The sequence below is a fragment of the Falco cherrug genome, chromosome 14 (assembly GCF_023634085.1).
Source record: "Falco cherrug isolate bFalChe1 chromosome 14, bFalChe1.pri, whole genome shotgun sequence".
Classification (NCBI taxonomy): Eukaryota; Metazoa; Chordata; class Aves; order Falconiformes; family Falconidae; genus Falco; species Falco cherrug.
In genome coordinates, this window is record NC_073710.1 from 7,379,156 (window position 1) to 7,405,771 (window position 26,616).

Below are 26,616 nucleotides of genomic sequence, written 5' to 3' on the forward strand. Positions count from 1 at the left end.
ATACAGCAAGTATAAGCAAACACTAGGATTAAAATCCACGCACCGCGCAGTCTTATGCCATTATCGACCTAGCTACTCTTTCCTCAGCTGTTACACTCCAGCCCTCTTCACTGCCTGCCCCTGCCAAATCCCTGGATAACCTTTCAACTGCTCTGTGCTCCCTCTGACTTCTGGACTTCTCCAGGCCTGGCTCAATGGCCCCTGAGCCCTCCCGATCCCACATTCTCACTCATTCATTTGATTAGCAGGCATCACATCACATCACACATTTCATCCAACTCCTGTAAAGTAATAGCAATAACAGGACTTCCAAGCAGTACAGCTGCTTAAACTTATTTTTCAATTTCTCTTGCATTTGACAAAATACTGTATGTCAGGATTTCATAACGTCAGTCATTTGCAAGTTATCTGGTCGGTCCCTGAGCCTGCTTTCCAATCTAAGAGTCTGCAATCTAACAAACTGAGCAAATTTGGTCTTTACAGTTCCATGCCTAACACCATGGGCAAAATTGTGCCAAAAACTAGATGCCTGTGCTAAGGCAGCATGTTAAGAGAGGCAAAAGCTTCCCATTTCAAAAATAGCAGTAACAAAATGTTTTCGTGTTTGGTTGTGGGCTTTTTTCCGTAAAAAAATGTGTATGAGAGGATCTCATTCACAGAAATAAAACCAAAGCTTTTGATATATGGAAGTTCACATACAATCTACATGATTCAGTGACATTTTTTGAAAATAGTTTCTCTATTTTACACCCTAAAAATCTCTATCACAAATATACGAAAAAGATAATTTAAGCAATTATAAAGTTACTTTAGATAATACCTCAGCATATAAAGATATTTTTATTGGGTTTACTACTTCCCTGAATTCAAATTCATCCTCCTGTCAAATTACAAGGAAGAAAGTAAGTCAGGAGACTTGATTTTCAGAAGTACCAATCAAAATAAAGTAAAACCAGGGAACTGTGTTTAAGTCTAGGATCCTCTTTATGCTGATTTCCACAGCAAAAAGCTATCATACTGACTTTATCAGAAATTAATCTGAAACAGCTTTCTCTTCAAAAAACCTCATGAAGTAACAGATCCAAGTGCTGACAGTAATCTACATGCTAGTCACACAGTTCTCTTGGGGAGTTTGCCATAGGTGCCTGTGCAAATCTCGACATAGGTAAGAGCAAACAGCAAATACGAACATTCTGCCACTGCTCAATTCCCTGAAAAATACCTTGAGCTTTTAATTTTTTTTTTCTTGATCTGAAACATAACCAAGAATATTCTCCAAATGACTTTGTCCTGCAAATACAGTTCTCTGCCAGGATATGTAAAGATTTCTAAACAATGACAGTGGTGCTGTGTACAGACCTCAAGACTGCAAAAGCACATTCTTACCACTGCTAACACTCAAAGTATGCTGTGTTTTTTACACTGATCTGACTTTCATATTGCATCAACCCAAAAGTATAAAAATACTGAACATAAAAAAATGCAGTATTAACATGAAAGCAAAACTGCTCTGCTCAACAGATTTTAGAAGTTCAAAACGGTTATATTTTTGGAAAACATTATTCAATAAGGGAAACCTTAGTTTAAAGTTCCTCGATGTTTCAAGTTGGGGTTTTCCCTAGTGTCTCCTGATACGCAATGAATCTTCTCAAATTCATCTTCACATTGTCAAGAACACACAGCTGATCTGTACTGTATTGTCCTTTGCCTTCTTTTCGCATCTGTAAAACCAAAAAATACATACTTTACTAATGGATAAGCTTCTCCTAGGAGATCACCTGAAGTTTATAGTAATTCTATATACGTCTTCTATCAAGACATGCTACCCCCGCCTTTTGAGAACTCCCAACACATTCACACGTGCACGTGTGTTGCCAGCCATTATTTCTGCAGGTCACTTTACTATAATACATCCCTGCCTAAACCTGGACTATTACTAGCATGCCATTTCACTCATAAATCTGGGGCACACTTATTTTCTGTAGCTTTTTAGATTAAAGACTTTGTACATGTAACTAACCAATTGTAGCACTGTCAGGTATGTATTTTGTGTGTATGGTGCTCAGCTTTAAGACTATGAAAGTCACTCCTCAGGCTTCATCCGACTGATGAAGCAATATATTGAAGGTCATTCTCTACTTAAGACAAGAATGTACCTAAAATTCCAGTTTAAAGTTTTGGCCTTGTGATTCTTGAAAAATACAGAATACCTGATCAATTTTAATTAACCAACGACAGAACAAGAATGTCCACTTGCAAGTACAGCAAGTTAAAAGCAAAAGATGTCAATGCAGCTTCAGAAGGGACCTCTTTCCCATCAATTTAGCTGTTCTCCTCCAGAGACATCTGCAAGATTTTCTTCTACAAAGGTTTCAGAACAGTACAGCGATTTGGACATCAATAATGCTGATGGTGTAATGCAGATGTTGCAAGCAGATGCTGCTCTGTTACCTTCATGGTTCCATGAACTGCAAGATAAATGTAGTTGCTTTCCTCTGAAGTAGAATGTCCGAAATTTGATTATTTGGGTGGTTTTGGGGTTTTTTTGGTCATCTTATAAAGCCATATGTTCCTGCTTAATTATCTCTTCTACCAGCCCAAATCTCAAAGCTTTACCCCACATTGTGTGTCAAGACCCTGAGCTGGCTGTATTTGATGCCTACCCTCATTTTGAACACTGGCTGAAATTCTTTCAGTGCTGGAAGCAACTTGATCTGTAGCGCTGCCTTTTCTGCTTCTTTACCATCTGCAAATACATCAAAAAGTGCATCCAAGGCTTCTCCTGCTACCACAAGAGAAGATTCCTTCATAGCAACCTCCAGAAGAAATTTTCCAATCATCTGAAATAAGAGAGAAAAATTATTTTTTCCAGCAACGCTTAAGGAAATTGAAAGAAGTATCAAAACTGTTTTAGGCTTGCAATGCAAAGTTTGCCTTTTCACCTTTAGTGTTTCAGCTGTATCTTGCCCTTTTGCCAGGACACTGCCAGAAATTCCAAGGATGCTCACTACATTCACTCTAACACTGGTATTACTGCTGTGAATACCAGCTTCACATAAAGCCAATAGCTGCTCAGGAGTCATACACTGTTTAGCAAGGGGAAAAGAAGGAAGACAGACATATTTACATTGTCATGGAAATGTTCACATACAACATTCAGAACATCTGCTTTTACAGAACACTGGCAAATTTATAGCAGAGAAACAGAGTCCTGTATTATTAAAACTACATGAATTCTGAAAATGTAATTAGCGAGAAAACTGTTGAAACTCTCCCTTTCAACTTAAGGTGTTTCTTCCAGAACATAACCAAGGCTGTCATGAAGCCGAAGGAAAATGCTCTGAGCCCAAAGGGATTTTCACAGACTTACCTAGCTTGATAGCTATTTCTAACTCATTACAACTTACAGTCTAGAAGCTAATTTTTCAGTTTAAAGCCAAAAGGACCAGCAGACCATCTAGTTTTACATCTCCATATAACAAACAATTATGTTTCATTCCTATATTTAGCTCACTAATTCACTATTCAAAACTAAATCAAATCTAGAACCGAGGTTCTAGAAGGACAACCAACTTCAACTAGATCATATCAGGAAATTAAGAATCCACATTTCTACATGCTAATTTACTAAATGCTTGTCATTATACCCATCTCCTAAAGATAGTGCTGTGGTTTATTGCTATTTTGGTTTTGAAATACCTTTCATCTGCTTACATATTAAGGAGGAGATGTACATAACAAGTATTCCTGTAAGGTCCATCCATGAAAGACACAGAGTGAATGCTATTAAATCTGTTCTTTCAGTGTTCGCAATTGCTGAAATTTAGCACTTCATTTAAATGGTTTTGTTTCAAAAACTTTCCAGCACAATCTCACATGAATTTGAACCTACCAGAGCATTTGAGTTTGAAAGCTTTTACCTGGGAGATGTTATTTGATGCCATTGTTTGTAGGAGAGCCCTCAAAGCGCTGGTTATGGCTTCCAGGAATTCTGTGTCTGTCGGGAGTTCTGTCAAAGAATTGAACCCAGAGCCAAAAGTTAAACAGTAAGATAAAGGATACAAGAAGCAAAGAAATACAAATTCCTTAATCCCTTAATTGTTCCTCCAGGAACTACCACAAACAGGAAGAGCTAGGTTTTCAGAAACTGGTCTTTGTAGGTTGTAACCATAGTGATCTGTTTGAATTCAGTATTAATTGCATCTGGAGGTTAGACCACAGTCAGTCCTCATTTTCAGGCACATCCCTGGTTAAGACACTTGTGTGACCTAACATATGGTACAAACCATTGCCATCAGAACAGAAGCTTGAAAACCGGTATCACATGGAGGCCGTAATACAGGAACTGAGAAAACCACAGAAGCTCTGTATTTTAACTGCTTTCTTCTGTCTAAAAAACAGGCTTTAGACACTGGACTCTTTCCAATTTGTATGAATAGCATGTTTTCCAGTTGTTTAAGTAACCTTTCAGAAATGTATGACTCAATCACCGCATTATTCTTGTTTAACTACAAATTCATCAATGACAGCCATCATCTTCAATGCATGTTCTGCATTTCTTGAAGCTTTTTATTTGCCTCTAATGTGCTATTTTCTGAACCACTCCAGATGCAGAACCTCCTGATTATTTCATGCGTATCTCCTCCTTTCCCATGCAAGCAGCTAGATCCTTATGCCTCTTTTTCACCCTGTAAACCAAAGAATTCCTTCTAACTACATGCTGGTATGTAATCAACTCTATCTGGCAGTTTTTATTACATAGTATTTAACTATTAACAAAAAAATACCGTGTTAATAAAAACGGACCTGGGCCATTAAACTGATTTATTAGTACCCTCTGTCTTCAGTTAGCCACTTCTCCAGTATCATGTAAGAACTTTCTGACTATTGCAAAGCGTAACATGTAGACCCTGAAATCTTGGAAGACTGGTCTTCAAGCATGAGACAAACATTTCGTGTGAACTTCCTTGCATGTGTCTTCATATATATTTTCATTTCCGGTATTTTGGTTTTTCAAGCATTACACTCTCAGTAATAGTGTTCCCATAGACTGATCACACGCTTTTAATGACACCGAGGAAAAAAAAGTAGGTTTTGCAGGCAGATGCATTTTCAAGCATTAATGCAGTGTCATACTATACACCACAGCAAAGAAAAACTACATATACCACATCTGTGGCTACAAATGAAGACGCTTGAAGGAAGGAAGAAAATTGAGTTTCTCAAGCTTGTAAGAGACAAGAAACAACAAAGCCATGCATATGCTAGACTTCAACAGATCTGTCTTAGGAAAAACACTTCCTAACAATTTTGAGAATTGGCAAGCTTTTCCAGCCTTGAAGAATATCTCATATTGTTTGAAAAGCCGTCATCACTGACCTTAAAACAAAAACAGATTATCAGAATAGTCTGAATGACGCAGACTATCAGAGAAACCAACTGCTGGCTTGGAACCAGGTTGGGGGGGGTGTGCGCCGGTTTTTTTTCAGTTCTGTTGAGCTTCTCTAGTGTCAGAAACAGAGAAATCATAGCGTAAATGGTCCAACAGTATTATAGGAATGATGCTGATTTGATGTATAAGATTACAGGAGGTAGCTGGAAACGCTAACTGCTGTGTATCTACACTAGACCATGCAATAATACTGATACTAGCAGATGTATAGGGAAACCATCACAATATCTCTATGAAATAATGTGCCTTGGATGAACTAGAGTGGATACGTTCTAGTGTTTACCATGATATATCTGATATTCTGAAAAAAAGTGTTTTTACAAAAATGAAATTTACTGCCTTCTGCATTGAAATGAAGCCACCACCACAACAGGAAGTTGAGCAGCTTTCCTATTAAGTCATAAAACCTTTGCACATGTTCTTACTCCAAATATATTTTCAATAAAGCTATGAAATCATATGCACAAAGCATGTCCTGGAGATAAGGCAGCTGCTCTCTTTCCTACTGTAATAAGCATGTACATTCTTAAGATTTTTGCAACAACCACCTTTGCCGTAACTTTGTAAGACTCCAAGAAAAAATGATGTGAAAGACTGTTAGGTACCCTTTTCTCACGTATCTATTTAGGCTAGTTGGCACATTTAAAAAGAAAACATCCCATGTTCTTCATGGCTTGTCTGATGGATGAAAAACTGCTATGATCACAAATATGATCAAGCAAATAGCTCCGGTCCTACAGCAGGGCAGGACTCATCCACAAACTTAGTTACTTCTCTGTGCGCACACAGATGCAAAGCACATTCTCGCACTAGAAGCATCCTTGCTCAAGGTGCAACTTGGATAAACACATCCTATCAGGATACACTGTTTTGTCAGCACATTTCCGACATTCAGTATCTTTATTCTGAAAGACCAAAGGAATAAAATTAGTAACAAAATGGCAATAACTTACCAACGTACATGGCTACCTTACAGCTATATTACATCTTACCTGTTTTAGAGAAGACTAGCTGTGAGAGATGCTGTGCAAGGGACTGAAGTGCTGAAGCTCCTCCAAGACAATCCACATCTGACACCAACAAAATGCTATGAAGACACGTTAAAGCTCTACACTGCACTGCATTCAGTCTGAAACAAACAAAAAATGCACTTAGCAGATCTCTTTGACAACAGATGTCGAAATACAAAGAATCTTGAATTAAGTAAGGCTGTGGTCCGCTGTGCAGTTTACAGAATTGTATCTCTTTATTCAAAATCATGTATCAGATCTGCCATCGTCCACATCTTAAAAGTAACCCAAAGATGGGCAATCTTTCTAAGAGTTCTAAAACAACTGAATATAAATGAAAAACAGTAAGAGAGACAATGAAATTCCTACTTTTTAATTAATGGTTTCCAAGACGGATTGTGCATACAGATGTCTAGAGCAACACTGTTCGGAAAAGCAGTTTTTTCAAGAATCTGGGGAGGGGAAAAAGAAAGGTTTAGCAATAAAGCTTTTTTTCTTTTTTAAAATGTGTTTGGAGGGAAGACTGAAATTTTTGCTAAATGTCAAACAGATACTTCAAACTACTATTTTAAAGCTTTCCAGGTAGCAAGTGTCTCAACTGCTAAAAATGCCAGAATCTTCCTCAATCACTCAAATGGTGCAATTATACACAGGGTTTAGCGTGGCATATTTTAAGTATCCAACCATACTGAAGAAAAGGTGATTTTCTAGGTCTCTGCTATTTTTTTTATTTAGGTCTTTCCTCTTACAGATGCTGCTACAGAATTTTCAGATAGCTGCAAGTCTAAAAGACTTTGCCATGAAACTTAAGACTGCTTGCTATTAAATACAAAAAGCCTTGAATATTTTCATCTTGCACCTTTATGCCTTGGGTTAGAATTCTACAATGCTGCTGAACTAGCATAATAACTGATTCAAATGACAAACTTCATCTTCACAACCCCAAATAAGAACGATCAAAACAACTCTGAAACAAGAACACCTGAATTCTTGCCAGTGTCAAATACTGTACTTCAGATACTATGCATAAAACAGGTGGAAGAGGAACTTGTACTTTTTCAGTGCTGACTGTTGCCATTCACAGGTTACTTCCACCCCACTTCACCGGTATGGAAATGTGGTGGACATGCTTCTACTCAAAGTTTCCTTTCTTTTTGCAGGAGTCCAAGACAAGGGATAATAAAACTTTGTATTCTGGAAAAGCCAAATAAAAAAAACCACACCAAACCCAACACACAAAAAAAACGAAACCAAAAACCCCACCAGATTTCTGAAACACATGAACCCCACTTACATGAAGAAGTTACTTAGGTCAAGACAGCTCGTGATGGTGCTCAACCTCTAGGCCAAAAAAGGTGAAGCTAAACCGATATAAAAAAATACTCCTTTTCTCCAGAGGGACTGGGATAATTTGTTTCCCTAACCTGGGATACAAATCAGGCCGAAGGGAAAGACTGTACCGTGTGATGGAAATAAAAGACAATACCTTCTTTGGAATGAGGTTGTTCAGAAATGCTGAGTTAACCTCATCAGAGAGGCACAGGGGTGACATAAGCAGCCCACTCCCCTCATTGTATGAGTTTTCCATAAATAAGTCGCTTTCATCACTGCTGGAGAGTTCTTCCCATTCATCATCAGAGGGATCTGAAAACAAGAGACAGACTTGTAAATATAACAGCACTCATGCAATAGGTATTCTACTTCTCAGTTATACAGGTCTCCACCTCTTGGTTTAGGAGTCTTTAAGCTCTTGCACTCTAATGAAGTCCACAGAAACCAAGTGCCATCAAGCCACAGTTCTAAAATATTATACAGCTTTTGTTTAAATTGTTTTATTTAATTTTTTTTAATTTATTTTTATATCCACTCAAGCAACAAGTATTCTTGTAGGACAGGTCTTTTGTACACAGGTACTTCATTTTCTGATACTAACTATGCTTACTTAAAGGTATCAAAAAAAGTATAGAGAAACATTTAATAAACTGTTCACTAAGATTTTAACTTGGATTATACCATTTTACTTTCTGAGGTAGATTCCAACATGCAATTACACCAGTTTAACTTCTTTATTAACTGCAGTTGGTTTAGAGCAACTGTTTTCTCAGGCAATACTGAAGCCACAGACAGATGACCTCTAACTGGGCTGGATAAAGATGTTACTGTCTCCACAGCAAGGCCAGTTGAAAGGAAATGATGACAGCAAAACAAGCCAAAGCAAGCCAGATCATCTCTGTTAGCCATTTCAGACAACACATTTTAAGTAAATTAAACTAGGTTTATAGTTATAAACCTGAACTAGGTTTATACTTAACCTGATTTACTCTACTAGCTGATCTGTAAGAGCAGACACGGCGAGAGGGGTTGAGGTTGTATTACCAGCAGGCACTGCCACTGTAAACTGAATAATCTGTTCATGGCTAAAGACAGACTTGGCCTGACAAGCACAACCTAAGTCCATCATTTATATTTAAACTGATAGAGCCTCATCCCCAGGGTTTACACTGATTTATCTAAAGTTGTTTTAAACCTGGTTACATTTTAACTGGTGTGGCACTGGTGTTTACAAAAGTCCTAAGTCTACAGGTTGGACAGAACCTCCTCACTGACAGGTGAAAGCTCTGCCCGCACACACAGATCAGGGTATTTAACCACTGTGAGAAAAAAAAAAACATATTCACCCCCAAGTAATTTTGTCCGACAACACAGATTTAATGTGAGATCTAGGTGGTGTAGTGACTACAGAAACAGCCATGCACTTTTTCTGTGGCCAAAGGTAAATTCATTCACTTAAAATACAGCAAGAAGGGTCTAAATGAATGCATTTCACCTGCACTGTGCAGCAGCTTAAGAATTTGATGACTACTCTCTGTCCAATGCAAATAATTCATCAGGCTGTGGCAACTTGCATCACATGGACCTCTTCTTTTGCTTATGGCACTATCGAATTAATTCTACAGCCATAATTTGCTGGTGTTAATAGCCTTTGCATGAAAAAACAGTTGTATTTTATGCTTTACCCACCCACAGTAGCAACAAGCCTGAGAACAAAGCAAACATCCCTCCTTTCAGTCAGTTTCTTGCTTCTTCTAAATAAATTCCATCTGCATCTTTACAAAGCAAAGAAAGAAACCTCCTTGAAAACTAAATGATAACTATATAAGCTGACCATGCAATTCAGCAACAATAAAGACAACAGCCGTCGTACATTCACAGTGATTGCCCAGGGCAAAGCAGGAACCGGCTCTAGAACATTAGTCCGTAACTAACGTCAGGTTTTTTGCAACGTTCTCGGAAATACAGAGGCATTTCCATTGGCAATCCCATCTTAACTAGCACTGGTAACCTAAGAACTACAGACTGGACAGCAATGCTGGAGTCTCCCGCCTTCCATCCCGTGTCCCTGTTATGGGGAGAGGACTCCGCTTCTTCCAAATGTCAGCCAGTAAAATGTGTCTCTTGCCAGCCTCGTTATTTCCCTCAGTTCTGTGGCAAGCCAAGTGTTTCCATGAACTCAGCATAATGGCTAAAGCTATTTTAGTCCTCAAATAACTCGAAAATTAAATGAACAGCTGCCTCTGGATTCCTCTTAATTTCTACAGACTATGTTTCTGTCTGCCCATGAATGGGTAAAGCACTGTAGTGAAATGCAACACAATCAACCTTACATTACACTGAGTGAATGGCAGAATATGCAGCTTATCCACAAGAGATTTTCCAATTAAAGGGGAGAGCTTATGAATTACAGCTCATTAGATGAGAAAAGCAGTTATGAAAGGAGCTTCATATACTAGGTACAGAATTTCCTTGCACTGTAAGAGGGGGAAAAAAAAAATCACCATTGGGAATAACTGGGTATTACTGTGGATTTTATTAGAACCTGAAAGATTTACACAGAAAGTTATCTCCTACACAATGACATTTGCATCAGGCTTACAAACTGTAGTAGCAATTAAAAGTTTTCAGTTTTGGAGGGGTTTAATGTGGGATTAGTTTTGTTTGGTTGTTCCTAGGTTGTTTTTTTTTAAACAGAATTTGAGAATCACTTATTTTTTTTTCCTGAAGATTAGGAGAAAAGCTATCAAAACTGAGTATCAAAGTTTATAAAAGATACTCTGTATCTATTTCCTACTCTCTCCAGAGAATCACAGCCTTCCTTTCTCCTCCAAAAAAAATCTTAATCTAGACAGAACTCTGAACAACCTAAACCTGCATTGTTGCCAAAGCTGCATACAAAAGCTCTCTCTCCTCCTTTCACAACACCTGTAGTATCAAAACTAAATCAAAATTACAAGATTTATCTGCTTTAAAAAAAAAAAATTGTTCCCCCTGTCCTGCAATAAGATTCACACCCGTATTGTTTCAGATGAACACTCAGACCGCGCTTTAACTGAACAAAGCATTTGCTGCAGTACTTTTTAGGAAATACCTCTTCAGCACAAGTGCTTTGTTTGTTTGTTCTTAAATGTTGGCACATGTAGTATCATGCAAAAAAAAAAAAAAGTAAGCAACAGAAATAACTTAAAATGAGAAAAAAACCCACTTAAATTATAAATTAGAAACCAATGTGACCCCCAGATGAGGGTATCTGGGACCATAGTAAGTCTATGTGTATTTGCCCTTAAAAGCTAAGATCACCAAACAGCAAACTAAACATGACCTATTCCAGAAACAAATGCATCACCAACACTTGCAATGAAAAGAGATTCCTACAGACCTTCACTGCAGCACATATTAACAATGATTTCCAGAGCAGTTTGCTGAGCCATCAGTAAAGCTGTCACTTCTTTCAGTTCCCACTTATCAGACTAAAAAATAAAAACAAGAGCCAAATTTAATATTGTAAAACATTTCAGTGCAATTTAAAGCACCCAAGCTGTCAGTTAAAAACTACAATCCAGCCGTTTCCTCTCCCATCCTACACCAAAATTTTTTAAAAAAAAGAACCACCACCCACACAAGAGGCATTATCTATCATCCTTCTGCTGGATGTTTCAGAACAAATTTTACCACCTTCAAGAAATGCCACCTGCATTAAAGTTGTAACAGAAAAGTATTTCTGTTACTCTTTTCATGTACACAACAGTGAATGCATTTGTTAACCCCTGAGCCACCTTCACCCATGACTGAACAGTTACAACCATTAAAAATCTCACTCGCCTTATGCAGAAATCCCTGCAGTAGCTACAGCAAAAAGTGTCGGATAAGCTTACACCTTCCCACTAGAGGAAAAAAAAATGGAAATGCACTTTCCTGATGGGCTGTGCAACTTGACCACACTGGAACAAGTTGTGCTGAAGTTCTCCAAGTTCATCTTTTAAGTTTTAGCTAAAACAGTCAAGCTATTTGGGATTTAGGATTAGTGATACTCATAGGTAGTTTACTCTGGCTCATGCTGAATTAAAACCAATCAGATGGTTCAGCCAAATGCACTGAGCTGTCCAAGAGCCAGCCAGACACACTTACTGGAAGAAGATCTGAAATGTCATTTTCTCTCCTGACTTTTCCTTTTGGTATTTCTTCCATGTCATCATCTTCACACAAAACACAGTTGTCTGTAACATGACTCATATTTTCCTCTGTTTCTGCCTCCGTAGCAAGTTTTAACCTGTTTTTTTCAGCTTCATTCATACAAATAATTGTTTCACCAGCATCTATCGCTAACGATTCTGAAAAAATCTTCAGGATTGCATTAACCATGCTTCCCAGACTGCCTGGTGGAATGGTATCCTTGATATTCCAGACAGTACCTAAACATGAGATAGTTGAAACATTAAAATTGTCAAAATACTCAATTCCCAGCTCTGTAATAGCCATGTATTTTTTAAGGACACAGCCTCCATTGCTTACAATATTCAGTGCTTATATTTCAGTATGAATGTTCCAAGTCTTTTCTCTACAGACTTCTATTTTTTTCTGTTTAGCATTTCATATATTCATCTGTAGTAACTACGTTATGCCCACGTCTTAAGCTTAAGTAAATTTCAGCACGTAAGTATACACAGAGTATTTGTGGAGTGACCCTGGTGACACGTTTTACCTGTGATAATAAATCTACATGATAGAACCATTTTCTAAGGATTCTCAAAATTAATTTATTACACTCCAGTATCAAAAATCACACCATGGTTAAGCATTTGAGGTAGAAAGAACACAAAGTAGAGAATGAGGTAAAAATCCGCACCTATTAAGATCAAAATAAATTCCTTACTACTTATTATTGACTCATTTCATTGTTGAAAACCAAATTAACAGTTAAAATGAGTTATCGCACTAAGCAGCTACTGAATTCAGAATGAAGCATTTAAGGCAGTTTTAAAACTACTTGCAAATATCTGGTCACTCCAAAACACAACCCCAAAAGGCAGAAACAACCTCATGAACCACCTATACAGTCTTTTTGACGATCTGATGACCAGACTGTAACAGAGAAGACTAAGACTTCTCCTTCCCACCCTGCTTTACCAGCCATGCTCTCCATCACAAAGCAGTGAACGCCCTCGAGCACTGTACCTGCTATCAGTGTTCTCAGAAGGATATGCTTCATTGTGCTCTCTGGACACAACATGACAGTTTCCAATACTTGTTGTGCAGAAGCATTAAATGAAGAAAGAAGATCTGGATTATCTTCCGTCACTGCTTGCAAGCAGTTTGCTGCAGCAAACAACAACAAAGATAATTAACAAACCCAACAGTACCTTCCACTCTCCTAATGAAAAAGCATTATCTTCCTGAAAGCTGGAGTAATAAAACACAGGCACAGGAAAAAACATTTCATGTAGCATCATGTTGTAATGGCACGATGCTGTCCTTCACAAACTGTGTTTTAGATTAAAAGACATTCTATGCCAAACCTGTACACAAAACAGACGAGGACAGTACCACATCAGACATGGGACTAGCTGTATTAATTGTAAAGGTGAAGTAATGCTAAGGCAGGTGCATTATGCACAAAAGAAAAAAAAAAAAAAGGCATCTTTAAATCCTGATCTTCTCTTTTTACCACTTACCTACTGAAATAGCCAGATCCACATTCGTGGAAAATTTCTTCATGTAATGTAACACAGCCTCCAGACATCCTTCTTTATTGAATATGTATACTGCAGTATTGTTGCATTCACTAGTGCACAGAAAAGATTAATAACACTTTTCCCAGGAAAAATTACTGTAACAACATTTTAAGTAACATGTACTCACTGTTACTCACATTTTAAACACCTCCCTAAGAACTACACATTAGTCAAACAGCTATTCTTTGTTTATCGAGGTTATGATCAACTCTATATAAAATGGAAAGAGAAGCTGCAAGACCCTGGACACCTTTGAGGAAAGCTGCCTTCTGCCAGCTGCTTCCTCACAGAGAGCTGATTTGGGAGCCTAAGTACAGTCTCATGCAGACAGAGCCAGCCAGAGTGTGAAAGGCAGCTTACAGCTGTGGGCTCCAAGCCAGCCCAGGGCTTTCCGCACCCATGGAACACTACATCCACAAACCCACCAACAACAGAGCGGGCTGTTGCCTTTCACATTAATACCGACTTACTCCAGAAAATGACTGCTCTTAACATTCAGAAATGCATGCTAAATCAACGCTAAATATGACATTTACCTTAATTATCTAATAGTGAGATTTGTATTTCTTCAATTTTTTACAGCTCTTCCCATTTTTAAACTCATATATTGATAAAAGACAAATTCAAATTGAAAAAGCATAGGACCTAACTAGCTACAAGGGTCTTCAAAAATTTACTTCTGAAAATATTATGTCTCAGCATTAATACCGGCCCAAATTTTATCAGTGCCAAACTTAGCAACTAAGTCAGCAGTTCATGGTTATTGCCACAAAGTTCAAAATACTAAAGTGATTTATAGCACACGTAACAATTTAGTTCCTGTTTCAAAGCACTTATGTCTACAAAAGCAATAATAAAAATGAAAGCAAAACATTGTTGAGTCAAGAGTTACAAAGGGTCATGTATTCTGTGTAAGGTGCCAAGCAAGCAATCTCTCTACTGTTCTAGATTCCAATTCCTAAAAATAAAAACACAGTTTACAAATAAGGCCTCAAGTCAGCAGCCATACCATACAGCCACAGAGGCAGCTCCACTGAAATACTGTATAGTACAAAATTCTGTATGGACCAAAGTGTATAATGACACAGAGCCATTACAAAACAAACAACACAACATTCAAGGAGAACTTTCGGAAAAGCTTTGCATCACTTCAACGTTTATAGCCATTTCTGTATTAATAGTGTTGCCATTTCTCTTCCTTCACCTGGTGTTTCCTGTGTAAACTACTAATTGAACAATTCACATTCTTTCTCACGTAATTAAGTAATTTGTGTCAGTGCCTCAGTCCCTAAGGCACAGTTTGTCCAAACATTTAGTATCAACTTTTGGGATGACATGCAGAGGGAGAAAGTAGTACAAGAACTCGTCATATTCCCAGAGCACAGCAGTCCACTGATCAGAATTTCATTTCTTCCATCTCCCGTATCATGACAAGGATATACAGGAACTACATGCGAGATCTTACAACCCAAACTGTACCGCAGACTATGACAGAACACGTTCAGAAAACTGTATCAGAATTTTAGATGAACAACCAACAGAAAAAATAATTTTGTCACTCTCCTAAAACTAATGACCAACTTTGTGCACTTTTAGAATCCTTCATTTACAGAAGTAATTTATGGTAGAAGATAAACTTGTATTTCAGATCAAATGAGGGCTTGCCGTTTATTAAAGGCAAGTGTAAGAGCAACACAATCAGAAATCAGAATCAGCAGCCAAATACATCTTCCCATGCAAGGAGAGTCATTTCTTTTCTGCCTCAATTACCATGCTCCTTTGCAGTAACAATTTAATTTACCTCTTCCAGAAGGCCAGTGTTTACACAGCACTTACCATACATTCCACAGCAAATTAATAGCTTCATTGGCTATGTCTTCAACATAATTTTTGTTCGTCTCTCTGCATTTCTTTGGAGAGAGCTGGTTAGCATCTAGTCCAGTGCTACACTACAACCAAAAAGAGAACCAGGGTTGGGAAATAAACAAGCCAAGAAGAAAAGCAAAACCTTAAAATATAAGCAGCAGAGTGAATGGAGCGATATCTCATGAAGTGTTTATTACCAGAAAACCTGACTAGTTTCCTACTCTCTGTGAAAACTGGGCCACAACAGAATCATATCATTGGTAACTTTTTTCTCTTGAAGAAAGACTCTTGTAGGACTTGCTTTGCATTCCGTAGTCCGCAGACGCAATTTTGTTATAAAGAAATACTTAGCAATTTTAGAATTTGAAATGCTGTTTCTTGCTAATACAGTCTGTATGCAATTTTCAACAGTTCTTTCTAATCACAAAGATTAATTCAGCTAATAACTTGCTGTGCATTACAATAATGCTATTACTCATATTTTAAAATGGGGAAGAAACATACAGAAAATGATGGTATTGCTCAAGGCTGTTCATACAAAGACAGCAGGTGACAGAATTCAATGCAATTTCCAAACTGCACTGCAACACCTGGACCAAACAAAGAATAGGTATTCAGTACAGAGTATTCTACAATAGCAGTAACTACCCAACTGTAAATCCAAGCTTTCATTTAGACAAAATTACTTACCAAGAAAACCTCACTAGAATAATGCTGCAACATAAACGATGGATCTGGATCTTGACTGACAGAATAGACTTGTCTTGACTGATGTTCCAGACCCAAAATCTCCAGACCATTTATGCAAAAATCATCCTAGGCAGCAAACCTCACCATGGACCCAAGTTAGCAGGTCAGGAGGCAGGAGCAAGTGGTTTGAAATCTCTGGAATGATTTTTGTACTGTTAAACCTACTGAAACATTCCTTGAAAAGATCTTTCAAATATCTTATCTTGATATGAGCTACAAAACTAGAGCTGTCTTTGAAAATGGAGTAATTCAATGGCTAGATCAGTTTTAAAATCAGAATAAAACCAAAACACACCTCTTTCAGAAGTGCAACAAGGGGTGTCATGATATCTTTTGTCACCATGTCATCACAGACTTCAAATCCTCCACAAGCACTCAGATTTCTGTGGGGAAAAAAAGTAAATGCTTTGGATCAGATACAATACTTTCCAGGAATTTAAAAAAAAAACATACTTTCTGTATTATTCTTCTCTAAAGGTTATAGTACTTCTTGTTTAAAAATCCACCCGCTTCATGAGTAACTTTAGTCTTCCACCTTCCTGCCATAAATAAAATTTTGGTGTTAGGAAACAAACAATTATTTTCAGTTATTTGTCTAGCATAACTAGAAAGCTTATCTGTCCTAAAACACAACTTCTGTTAGGTATTACTCAGCGTTAAGATACAACATGAATGTTAACAAGTATTAGCATTAGATTTTTGTACAAATAAAGCAAGCTGTAGGTCTGATCACAAAACACCAACTCAAAATTATGCTGCTGAGTATTTACAAGTTTCTCAAAGAGCCAGATATGTGCATTCTCTAACTAACCTATCACTCCTGAAGTGTTACCAAGACGCAACATGCCATATTAACAGTGTTCAATTTTTCTGTGTTTCTTCATACTACTGCTTATTTTTTTCTTAAGATAAGGATCGAAAGCAACGCATTCCACTGAGAGTAGACAAAACGGTAGTAACTAATTTAAATCCCGCTCCTGACATTAAAGTTTCATGGCAGCCTACTGGAGTGAGAAAAGCCCCTCTCTCAAGGACTTTTGACTAATGTAGGTATACTTACCCAAAACGGAGTTAAAGCAAGAGAGGCTGGCATTCAAGCTCACAGCTTTTAACAGCAAAACCCTACTCTTCTTTACCATACCAGGAATACCTCATTCTAACTGAGTATTATCGATTGCTTACCGAAGAGCACCTGCAGCTGTCTCACGAACAGCTAAACTGTGATCCATCAACAATGGTCCTAAACACCGGACAACATCTCTCTGCAAAAAGGCTGGGATTACATGCTTCTGCTGCAACAGCTTGGAAATGCTGGCACAGGCATACTCTCTCACTTCAGCACTTGGATGCTGCAGCTGTGGAGACACAAACAGGGCAGATCAGGGGCAAAGGTAGCTGGAAGTTTTTATTGAGTTAGAAGATTGATCTGCCTTTTTGCTTCGTAGGCCCAGCACTATAGCTCCTGTTTTACTGCTCCTGAATGGAATCAAGAGCCTTTAACTTCCATGGAAGTTCATAAATCTTTTCAATCTTTTCCTGGGTTATGCATGTCAGCTATACGACTAGATAAATACTGAGTGTTTAGCAAGAGCCATAGTTCAGACACAGGTTTGACACTAGCTGGCACTGGTGAGACCTCACATCTAGTTCCCATCTAGTTCCCATTACCATGTGCTGAAAAAAATGGACAAAAGGGGGGGGGGGGGGGGGGTCGGGAAACACCATCAAGGAAGTGTAACAGACATAACATGCCACCATAAAGACAAACTAAAAAACCAAAAAATACAGGAAAACACAATAGCCTCTAGATTAAAAACATCTATTTAAAGACAAGGAGCAAGTGCTCTCTGCATCCACAAGACAACACTGACTTGTGCTTTAACAGAAGTTCAGGTGAGATGTAAGAATTGGATACCATAAAAATAATAAAACAGCTGAAGTGCCCATCCTGGAAGGTCATGGTGTTTGCTGAAAATCTAACAGGAAAGATAAACATCTGCTGAAGAGCCCAGTGGAAAGCGTGGGACATCCGATCCTGCCTCACTGAAACTGACAGAGGTCTCCCCATTCATCCTCACCTGTGCGACTGTATTCATATTTTTTTAAGCCTAACCAGGTTAGTCCAGAAGAACAATCAAGCAGTGATTTGTTCAATGAGTTCAGTTAGTTGAATCGCACAAAGGGGATTTATTTACTTAAATGGAAACAGATTTTTACTTCTGATTCTAAAGTCACATGCACAGGAGGAGGTTTAAACTAGTTTTCATCTGTAATACTTAAACCAAACCCAGCAACGCGGCCAGCCAGTGGCCAAACCCAGTTATTCTCAGCATTTCTTATCAGTTATTTCTCACGTCTAGCTCCAGAACTCATCGCTCTGGCTACCTACAGGAAGCCGCTCCAGCCGAGCGGACCGAGGACAAGCACTGCACGGGCCCCTCCGGAGCCCCCCCTGGGACGGGGGGCACAGAGCAGTCCCCGCGCTGCCCCCGCCCCTCTGAACCGGCCAGGAAGGTGAGAACGAGAGGCCGGACGGGGCGCTGGGGCGAAGGCAGCAGCCGCCCCTCCCCGCCCAGCCGCCGGCGGGCGCAGCCGTGACGCCGGGGAAGCGACGCGGTGGCGGCAGGAGGGGCGGGCGGCCCCGGCTGTCTTCCCGCGCCCGAGAGCGGGCGGCCCCGCTCCCGGTCCTTCGCCCGCCACCACGGCGGAGGGCCGCCACCTCGCATCACCCCCGCCGCGGGCGCAGCCCCGCAGGGTCGGAGCTGCCCCGGTCCCCGGCGGGGGTGGGGGTGGGGTGCCGCGCCGAGCCCGCCCCCGCCCCCCCCCCGCACCTTCTCCAGCAGCTCCGCCGCCGGCTCCTCCTCGGGGCCGCTCTCCCCGTCGCGGCGCGGCTCGGGGCCGGCGGGGCAGAAGGCGGCCCGGCGGAACCGCCGCGCCCGGCTCTTGCCCATGGCTCCGCGGCCGCCGCGCCGCTCGGCGCCGGCGCACCCAGCACCCACGTGTGCGCCCCCGCGCAGGCGCCGCCCCGCCCCGGGCCCGCCCCACCGCGCCCCGAGCCGCCCGCTCGCTGCCCGGGGCGGGCACGGTGGAGCGGCAGCCCCGGCACGGGCCCCGGGGGCACGGAGCGGGCCAGCACCTCCAACGAGGGCAGCCAGACGAGCCCCACCGCCGTCCCGCACCGCAGGCGGCGGCCCGCCGCGGCCGAGCACAGGGTGCCGGCTCCGGGTGCAGCCCCGGGGCAAAGACTCACACGAGATACAACGTCGAACGAAACGGTTTCCTCTAAAAGCACTTACAGAACCAGGAACGACCTGTAGGATGGAAAACGGGAAGGGCTTTCTCTCTGGTGTCAGTGTCTTAGATTATATGAACCACATCAAATACAGGAAATGTTGGTCCGGTACAAAAGTTACAGACTTTCAGCTATAAACTTCTGAAGTTCTTCTTGTGTTCGTTTGAGATCTGTATTTGCACAGTACAAAAGAAAATAACATCCGTTTATACAAAGAATTTATTTTATACACATTTACCTACAAAATATACAGCAGTTAAAAATAATAGATGGGCAGAAGACTTACTGGAAAAATTACAGGAGATAATTGTTAATGTCTCAACTGACAAAGTTACATCAATAGGCTCCTTTAAAAGCCAGTCTACCTCATAGCAGGGAGTTACCAAAGCTGTGACCACTTTGCAGATTTAGTCAATTAAAAGAGTCTGAAACAATTAAAAAGGCACCTTGAACAACTTAGAACTCTTAAAACTCTTTAACAGCTTTAGCTATTCAAAAGCTACGCTTTATGCGTATAACATCCACACCTTGTTTTTAACACTCTTAATAACAAATGTTATTTTATTGTGGCACTCTGTTTTCTTTACCAAATCTTAGGTTATACATTTGCAATACTAGTTTCATATTCAGACTATCACTGCATAAAAATCCACTCAGAATGGTCAGGTGGACTTAAGATACAGTACAACCTTACAAGCGGGAAGATACAAGCATATTTAAGACAACTTTTAAAATATTAAAGTATTAAAATATTAAAATAGCAGTGTTGTGAACCAGATCAAACAAGGAGCGATGTATGACCACAATGAAAGTGGCTGGTGCACTATATACACAACTTGACAAATGTGATCCTCGATATGTAGGCAAAGTTTTAAACAGTAAAACCAGTTTTCTCCAGCACAGACAGTCTTTCTGCAAGCCTTCCAACCAGATCCAAAAAGAGTGACCAGGAGACAAGGACAGCTGTAATGAGTAAGTGTGCTAATAAAACATCATGGGAATGGTAAGTATTCCTTTCAATATTGTTCATGAGAACAAAAAAAAAAATCATACAGCAAATATTACTTCTTTTTCTGAACATTGGCATCAATCCACTATTTACAAGCTTACAAACACACATAACACAAATGAGGTTTGATTTTCAAGTTCAACTTCATAGCTGATTAACATACTCCACCTGTATGTTCTGTTCTAGCTGAAGTAAAAAAGTGACAGTAATACTGAAAAAGAGGTAATCGGAAGTAGCAAAAGCAGTGATAATATGATAACAAAGAATTTGGATAAATAGTCAAGAAAGTAATATTGCACACTTTGACTGTCAACTGTGTAAGACTTGCACTCCCAGGCAGTGACAACCAGTCCTGTTTGTTTTTTTGCTGTCATACTACCTTAAAAAAGGTCATTTTTGGTTTCCATGGCAGTGGAAAAAACTGAAGGAAGAGAGCCCTTATTGAACATGAGGCCTAGGTTTCAAAATTAACTTTCCAGTCTGCAAGACAGAAAAAAAAAAAATTAGAGCCTGAAAGTTGAGCCCAACAACTGCACTTCAAGTTCAATTTTGCAGGCTAAGTTTCAAACGACACGTAGAACAATCGTAAGTATTCTACATTCCAGTTTTACAGATAGACAGAATTCATTAAGTCATATACAAGTGCTGTTCAGAGAAAAAAATATGCCTTTTCAAATTAGTTGCATTTTTTTAAAAAACAAGGTTTAGGCAATGAACCACTAAGACTTACATCATCACAGGACATATTATATTCTGCCAAAACAGTTCTACATCGGGCTGCAATACTGTGTGGACTGTGTCAAGGAAAGCAGCTAACACTTGTACACAGAGTAAATAAAATTTGAAAAAGTATTAGCACAGGCTTCAGTAACAATAGTAACTACAACAAACACGACTGAAGGATACATTGATGGTGCCACCACTCTTTTATGTATTCCAGCAAAGAACAAGCCTATTAGGGTAATACAGCTAATTGTGAAAAACGGGTGATTCCAAAGTGATGTGAAAAATGACACCTAGGAAAGAAAGCAGATTAGTGCCACTGTTCACTTTCTAAAACATACAGAAAGTTGCTGCGTAATTCACTTAGCAAAAAAAAAAAAAAAAAAAAAAAATACTGCTCCTAGCCATTTCTAAGTACTTCTGAAGAATTCTTTAGGTAAGCATTCAAGGTGTAGCATTTAGGTAGGCACTGTCCCAGGACATATTCCATATTCTACAACAATTCCAGACAGCTTGAGAGCTTAACCAAAAACAATCTCCCAGCTTCATGGGAGAGCCACCTTTAGCCTTTTAGTTTTCAATATACTATACCGTTCAACTGCAGCACCAAGGTCTGAAACAAGACTACATTTGAGATTAGCTTGATCTTTACCTTTTGTGTCTCCGGGTCTATCAACCAGTTCCAAGCACCAGTTGCTGTGCAGACTGATACTACTATCAGAATCACTGATAAAGAAAAGAACAAGAGTCATAAACAGTATCCTGACTCCTATTAAAAAGTATTTTTTTCATCAGCTCTTAAGCATTTATTTCTTCTCCCACTTCTGAAGGAAGAAAAGCTTCTACTTGGAAGGTAGCAATGAAAACAGGCAAAGAAACTTCTATTATGGGAAACCATAAAGATTCTGTACAAGTTTCCTGGACAGGACTAGTAGGTACCAAAATCTAAATTCTGTCAAGTAGAAACATCCTGATGCTTTGAAGAAACAGAAGTTTCTAAAATAACACGGTTAGCAAAAAAAGATGAGTTGGAAGACTCGAGTTAGGAGTTGTACTAAATGTTCAGTATGCTATTTGAGCTTATGCAGTCTGGGCAACAGAAATGCAACACCATTAAATGGCAGAGCAGAACTAAAGTTGCAGTCCTGCTAGCTCTCCTACATAAGAAAAGCCTGAGGCATTGAGCACCAGCAGCTTCAGTGGCACGTCTAAATTTTGTTATGCTACCCCACCCCAACCAACACAATTACAAGCAAGGAAAGCTGACACAGAAAAAAACACAAAAGTTAAACAACATTCAGAAGGCATGTTGGCATTAGCACGTGAAGATTAACAAAAGCTTCTACACATCCAGAATGGCTTAGAAAGAATAATCAATTCACTGTAAATGGATAATACTAGATACATATCAGAGTAACACAAGATATTAGACTGATTTTGAGACTACAGGGGGTTGGGAAACAGGGGGTGATGGAAAAAGAAAACAGAACAAGTATAAAGGTAGAGAAAGCTTGTGTTCTATCGCACACCCATAAAGGCTTGCAGCTTTCAGTGGACATTTGGCAGATCTGGATGTTTTCTGTGGAGCTTGAAGTTCTGGATACAAATAAAGGCATTTACTGGGCCTGGGGGCGGAGGAGAAGGAGGAAGACAAAACACACCACCAAAAAAAAGACTTTAGGATCACAGGACAGAATCTGAAAACAAAACCCACATGCTCATGAAATACTACTTCCAGATTTGTAAGACTGCTATAATTTACTATGGAGTTGCATAACCCTTATCGATATTACAAAATTAAAACCAACATTAAAAAGTAATCCTAACTAGTTATGTTTTCAAAAGCAAGTTGGCAAAGACCTATCAAAAGCATAGAGCTTCTTCACTACATAAATAAGTATTTTCTTCCCAGGATAACAGGAGGAAAAGTCAACATTAAGTACCCTGTTATAATTAAAGTAAAAAGTCCCTCTATTGTATGAATAACAACACTAGGAAAACAAGCAGTTAGGAAAAAAAGTTTGCCGATGAACACAATACTAGTGATGCAAACCTTTTTTAAATATGCTTAGAAGTTTCCAGTATTCTGTTGGGTTTTTGTAGTATATGACAGTAAATAGCAATTCTGGAAGCCAAACACATTCCTACAGTAGATGCACACAGGCTGGGCAGATCTACTCATAAATATCTGCTTCCACCAAATTGCTCTGAAACAAGGGGGCTTTGGGGGTGGGGGCTGGTTGGTTGTTCTTTGGGGTTGTTTTTTTGTTGGTTTTGCTTTTTAACTGGTCATTCCTCCACTTCCTTCATTTGAAATTAACCTCTTGCTCTCTTGGGAGGAAAGACACTATTCTATATGTTCTAAAAAATGTCTGCATTCTTTGAGTATGGAAACTTCAGCAGAATCTCACAACAAAAAAGCAGTCTATTTCCACCATGGACTACCGATCCCAAAGCTGGCAGCATATCTGTGGTATTTTTTGCCTTCCCTCCTCCTTCAAACTTGCCTGTTAGAGATGAGGTCATATTCTGCCCTTATGGCACACTGTTGCAACTTTTTCACCTCCGATTTTACAGGGTCTATCTCACCCATTCACACTTAGTTCAAGTAACTATAGCAACTGTCTGGGAAGTCTGAGCCTTCAAAACAAAACCAACAAAAAGCCAAAGCAAAACAGAAATAAATACAACAGCTTACTGTCCCAACTATTTCCAGAATAATTCAGCCGTGAGCCAATTCAATATTGGCCTCATTTTTCTAATTCTGGCTAAAGTATTAGTCTGTTATATTGTATTACCTTGTTGCAGGGTGTTTGAAGGTATGCAACAGAAGTTTTAAGGACAGTTAAGCACAGATCTTTGTTTGGGCCAACACAAATCAAAGCCACACACTGGCAAATCTAAAAAACTTGCAAGACAGAAGAATCCTATTTATCCCTTGGAACATCAAACTTACTTCTCCAACGTCCTGTAGCTGGCTGCAAACATGCAATATATTCAGTAAGTCTTCTTTCAAAAGCTTTGAGATCTGGGAAGGATGTATATGAAGCATAATTAGATCATCTAGTTAGTCAAATCTTAATGTAAAAGATAAAAGGAATTCACTTTTCCTCTTTTCACACCCATTTCTTAAACTGGCAGAGAAAAGAAATGCAACAGTCATTTAGATGTAATAAAAACACAGCTGAAGTAGCTTCATACCACTTCAGCTAAAAAGTGCAATGGTGAAGTTACACTACATGCAGGAAACAGTCTCACTCACAGAAAAGAAAATCGATGTTCCTGAGAAATCAGAGTATTTTAGACATCTTTAAAACTACCAAGAGTTAGATTTAAAATAGCTTAAATAGCCCTTACACACAGGAGAAAAAAGTACAGGAGTCTTAAGTACATCAGGAAACAATTAAGTTCTATTACTATATAATGGTACTTTTAAAAGTTGGCCATTTGCCAACTCTTCAAGGGGTTATTTGTAGCAGCATGGCTTTGATGACTTTGTAGAAACTTAGTGCCATGATACATATATACACACACAAAAAAAAAACCCGAAGAGAACACTAGCCCAATTATCTTGTTTTAATTTTTTTTTTCTTTAAATAGATCTTCTTATTGCCATCATTCTCCCATGGTCTTTCCATTGAAATTGCTGTTAAATGCCATGCAGCATTTCAAGTTCGTGCTCCCCGAGTTGTTTTTTTTTAAAAAAAAATCTTAGCTGTTTCACCTGAAGTCTGTTAGATTTAAGATTCTGTTCAAAAAGGTTAGTGTTTCGACAACATTTCAGTTAAAGCTAAAATACCACCTGGAGTTAAGTTTTCATTAGCATAAAATTAACTTTCAGCTAACATGTTTCAGTTCGCATTACTCTGGAAATGTTTTCCTTCAATTTGCAACTATTGCCAAATTATCTATCATAATAAAGCAATTAAAGAAAAAGATTAGAAGAAATATACCGATTATGATCATTAATAACGCAGTTTCCAAACTGTGCAGTTACTCCTAAGTGGTTTGCAGATGAATTAATGGGGGAAGATTACAGCATCTCGACTTCAGCCGCAAAACAGTTAACTAGTCTTAATTACTGCTAACAGCCTGGTAGTTATGGCCTCTGCTCCACCTCCCTTCTGGGGAAGCTAAACCACTGCCAACAATTGAAGCTAATTAACTGTTACCTGACTAGCACAAACCCCTACAAACTAGTCGCTGAAGTGGGAAGGGGAATATGAGGCACCACATGAAAACCTGCTGCTTGAAAAATAGCACCGTGTAGGCATAAAATCAAGCCATCGATAACACAGTTCTCGGGAAAACATTTGTATGACATAGATAGAATTAAAAGAAAAGTCAGAAAAAATAAACCTTTCCAAAACCAGGAATTTGAAAGTTTTAACTTATTTTTTGATATCCATGTTCTAAGAACCTTCTCAGAGTTCATCACTTTGGCACCTGGCAGCTGTAACTAGCAGACCCCTACAGTTTGTACAGACATAGCAAGAAAGGCGTAACAACGCCGGACTATCATTTTTTGTTGATGTGTCTACCTCCAGTATCTGCTACAAAACACCTGGTGTCAGAGACACTGATGCATTTTAAAAGTCTCTACCAGTCTTATTTTTAGCCACTAAAATCTCCTTTCAGGGTTTTGACATCCTGTAAACTGTAACTTCAAAGAACTTGTAACCCAAACCATCAACGCTCTCAGACATGAGAGGGCTCTCTGAGGTCATGTTCTTCAAATGCAAGAGCTGCTTTGGCACAGCGCGATGTCTATGCCAGATGGGACTCAAAGCCGTAGGACATGCATTTCACGTAAAAACCCGTGAGCGGAGAACTAGTTAAAGCAGCACGAGCAGATTTTGACAAGCTAAACTCAAGAAGCCTTGTCGAGAACGGGTACCGACAGGGCTAAGTCCACTGTGCAGCTCCCCCCTCCCCCGGGGAGGGAAGCGGCTGGCGGGGCCGCCACGGAGCCCCTCGGCGCAGGCCCTCCCGGCGGGCCCCGCTCCCCAGCCCCGCGGGGCGGCCAGAGAGCCTCGACAGCCCGCCCCCGAGCCTCAAGATGCGGAGGTGGCGCCGGAGCCCCCACCCCAGCTCGCCTGTCTGGGCCGAGAAGGAGCGCCGGCCCAGGGAGCGCCGTGCAGAGGGAGCCGAGGCCTCCCGCGGCCGCTTCGCCCCCCTGAGGGCAGCGCCGCGCTGAGGCCCGCTCCAGAGGGACGAGGCAGCGCGCTCAGGCAGCCCAGGCACGGAACCAGAAGGTCCCAGCACGCCGAAGCAGCAGCTGCGAGCTCGCTCCGTGCCACCGCACTCACCCTCAGCCTGGTCCAGGGAGTTCATGGCGGGCGGGCGGAGGCAGCGAGCACCAGCCGTGCCTCCCGCTGCCCCGCAGCCACCCGCCGCCCGCTGCCCAGCCCGACCCGCACACCCACCAGCCCTGCAACAACGCCGCA

General features: G+C 40.0%; 2 protein-coding genes across 7 annotated transcripts; both read right to left on the bottom strand.

Annotated features, from left to right (window-relative positions):
- Positions 1–321: 321 nt before the first annotated feature.
- HEATR3 (HEAT repeat containing 3) lies at positions 322–19,579 on the bottom strand. 4 transcript variants are annotated; one of them, XM_055726704.1, is made up of 15 exons: positions 19,442–19,579; positions 17,328–17,500; positions 16,441–16,528; positions 15,366–15,478; positions 13,470–13,579; positions 12,973–13,113; positions 11,926–12,209; positions 11,177–11,267; positions 7,949–8,106; positions 6,832–6,914; positions 6,445–6,581; positions 3,921–4,009; positions 2,943–3,086; positions 2,664–2,840; positions 322–1,721 (listed from the first exon to the last, which is right to left on the bottom strand). In XM_055726704.1, exons 2-15 carry the CDS (start codon positions 17,372–17,374, stop codon positions 1,602–1,604), a joined length of 1,782 nt encoding a protein of 593 aa, XP_055582679.1. In that variant the 5' UTR covers positions 17,375–17,500; positions 19,442–19,579; the 3' UTR covers positions 322–1,601. The 4 variants fall into 4 exon arrangements, with proteins under 4 accessions (XP_055582679.1, XP_055582678.1, XP_027669071.1 ...); XM_055726703.1 differs by lacking the exon at positions 19,442–19,579 and adding an exon at positions 18,977–19,138; XM_027813270.2 differs by lacking the exons at positions 17,328–17,500; positions 19,442–19,579 and adding exons at positions 15,900–15,985; positions 16,086–16,280.
- On the bottom strand, positions 19,479–26,608 carry CNEP1R1 (CTD nuclear envelope phosphatase 1 regulatory subunit 1). Of its 3 annotated transcripts, none has more exons than XR_003562421.2 (7): positions 26,479–26,583; positions 24,126–24,197; positions 21,822–21,895; positions 21,353–21,462; positions 21,177–21,231; positions 20,826–20,926; positions 19,479–19,607 (listed from the first exon to the last, which is right to left on the bottom strand). XR_003562421.2 is itself a non-coding variant. In XM_005444605.4 (6 exons), exons 1-6 carry the CDS (start codon positions 26,501–26,503, stop codon positions 20,885–20,887), a joined length of 378 nt encoding a protein of 125 aa, XP_005444662.1. In that variant the 5' UTR covers positions 26,504–26,608; the 3' UTR covers positions 19,639–20,884. The 3 variants fall into 3 exon arrangements, 1 of the variants encoding a protein (XP_005444662.1); XR_001335252.3 differs by lacking the exon at positions 19,479–19,607 and adding an exon at positions 20,166–20,400; XM_005444605.4 differs by lacking the exon at positions 19,479–19,607 and having other exon boundaries at positions 19,639–20,926; positions 26,479–26,608.
- Positions 26,609–26,616: the final 8 nt, after the last annotated feature.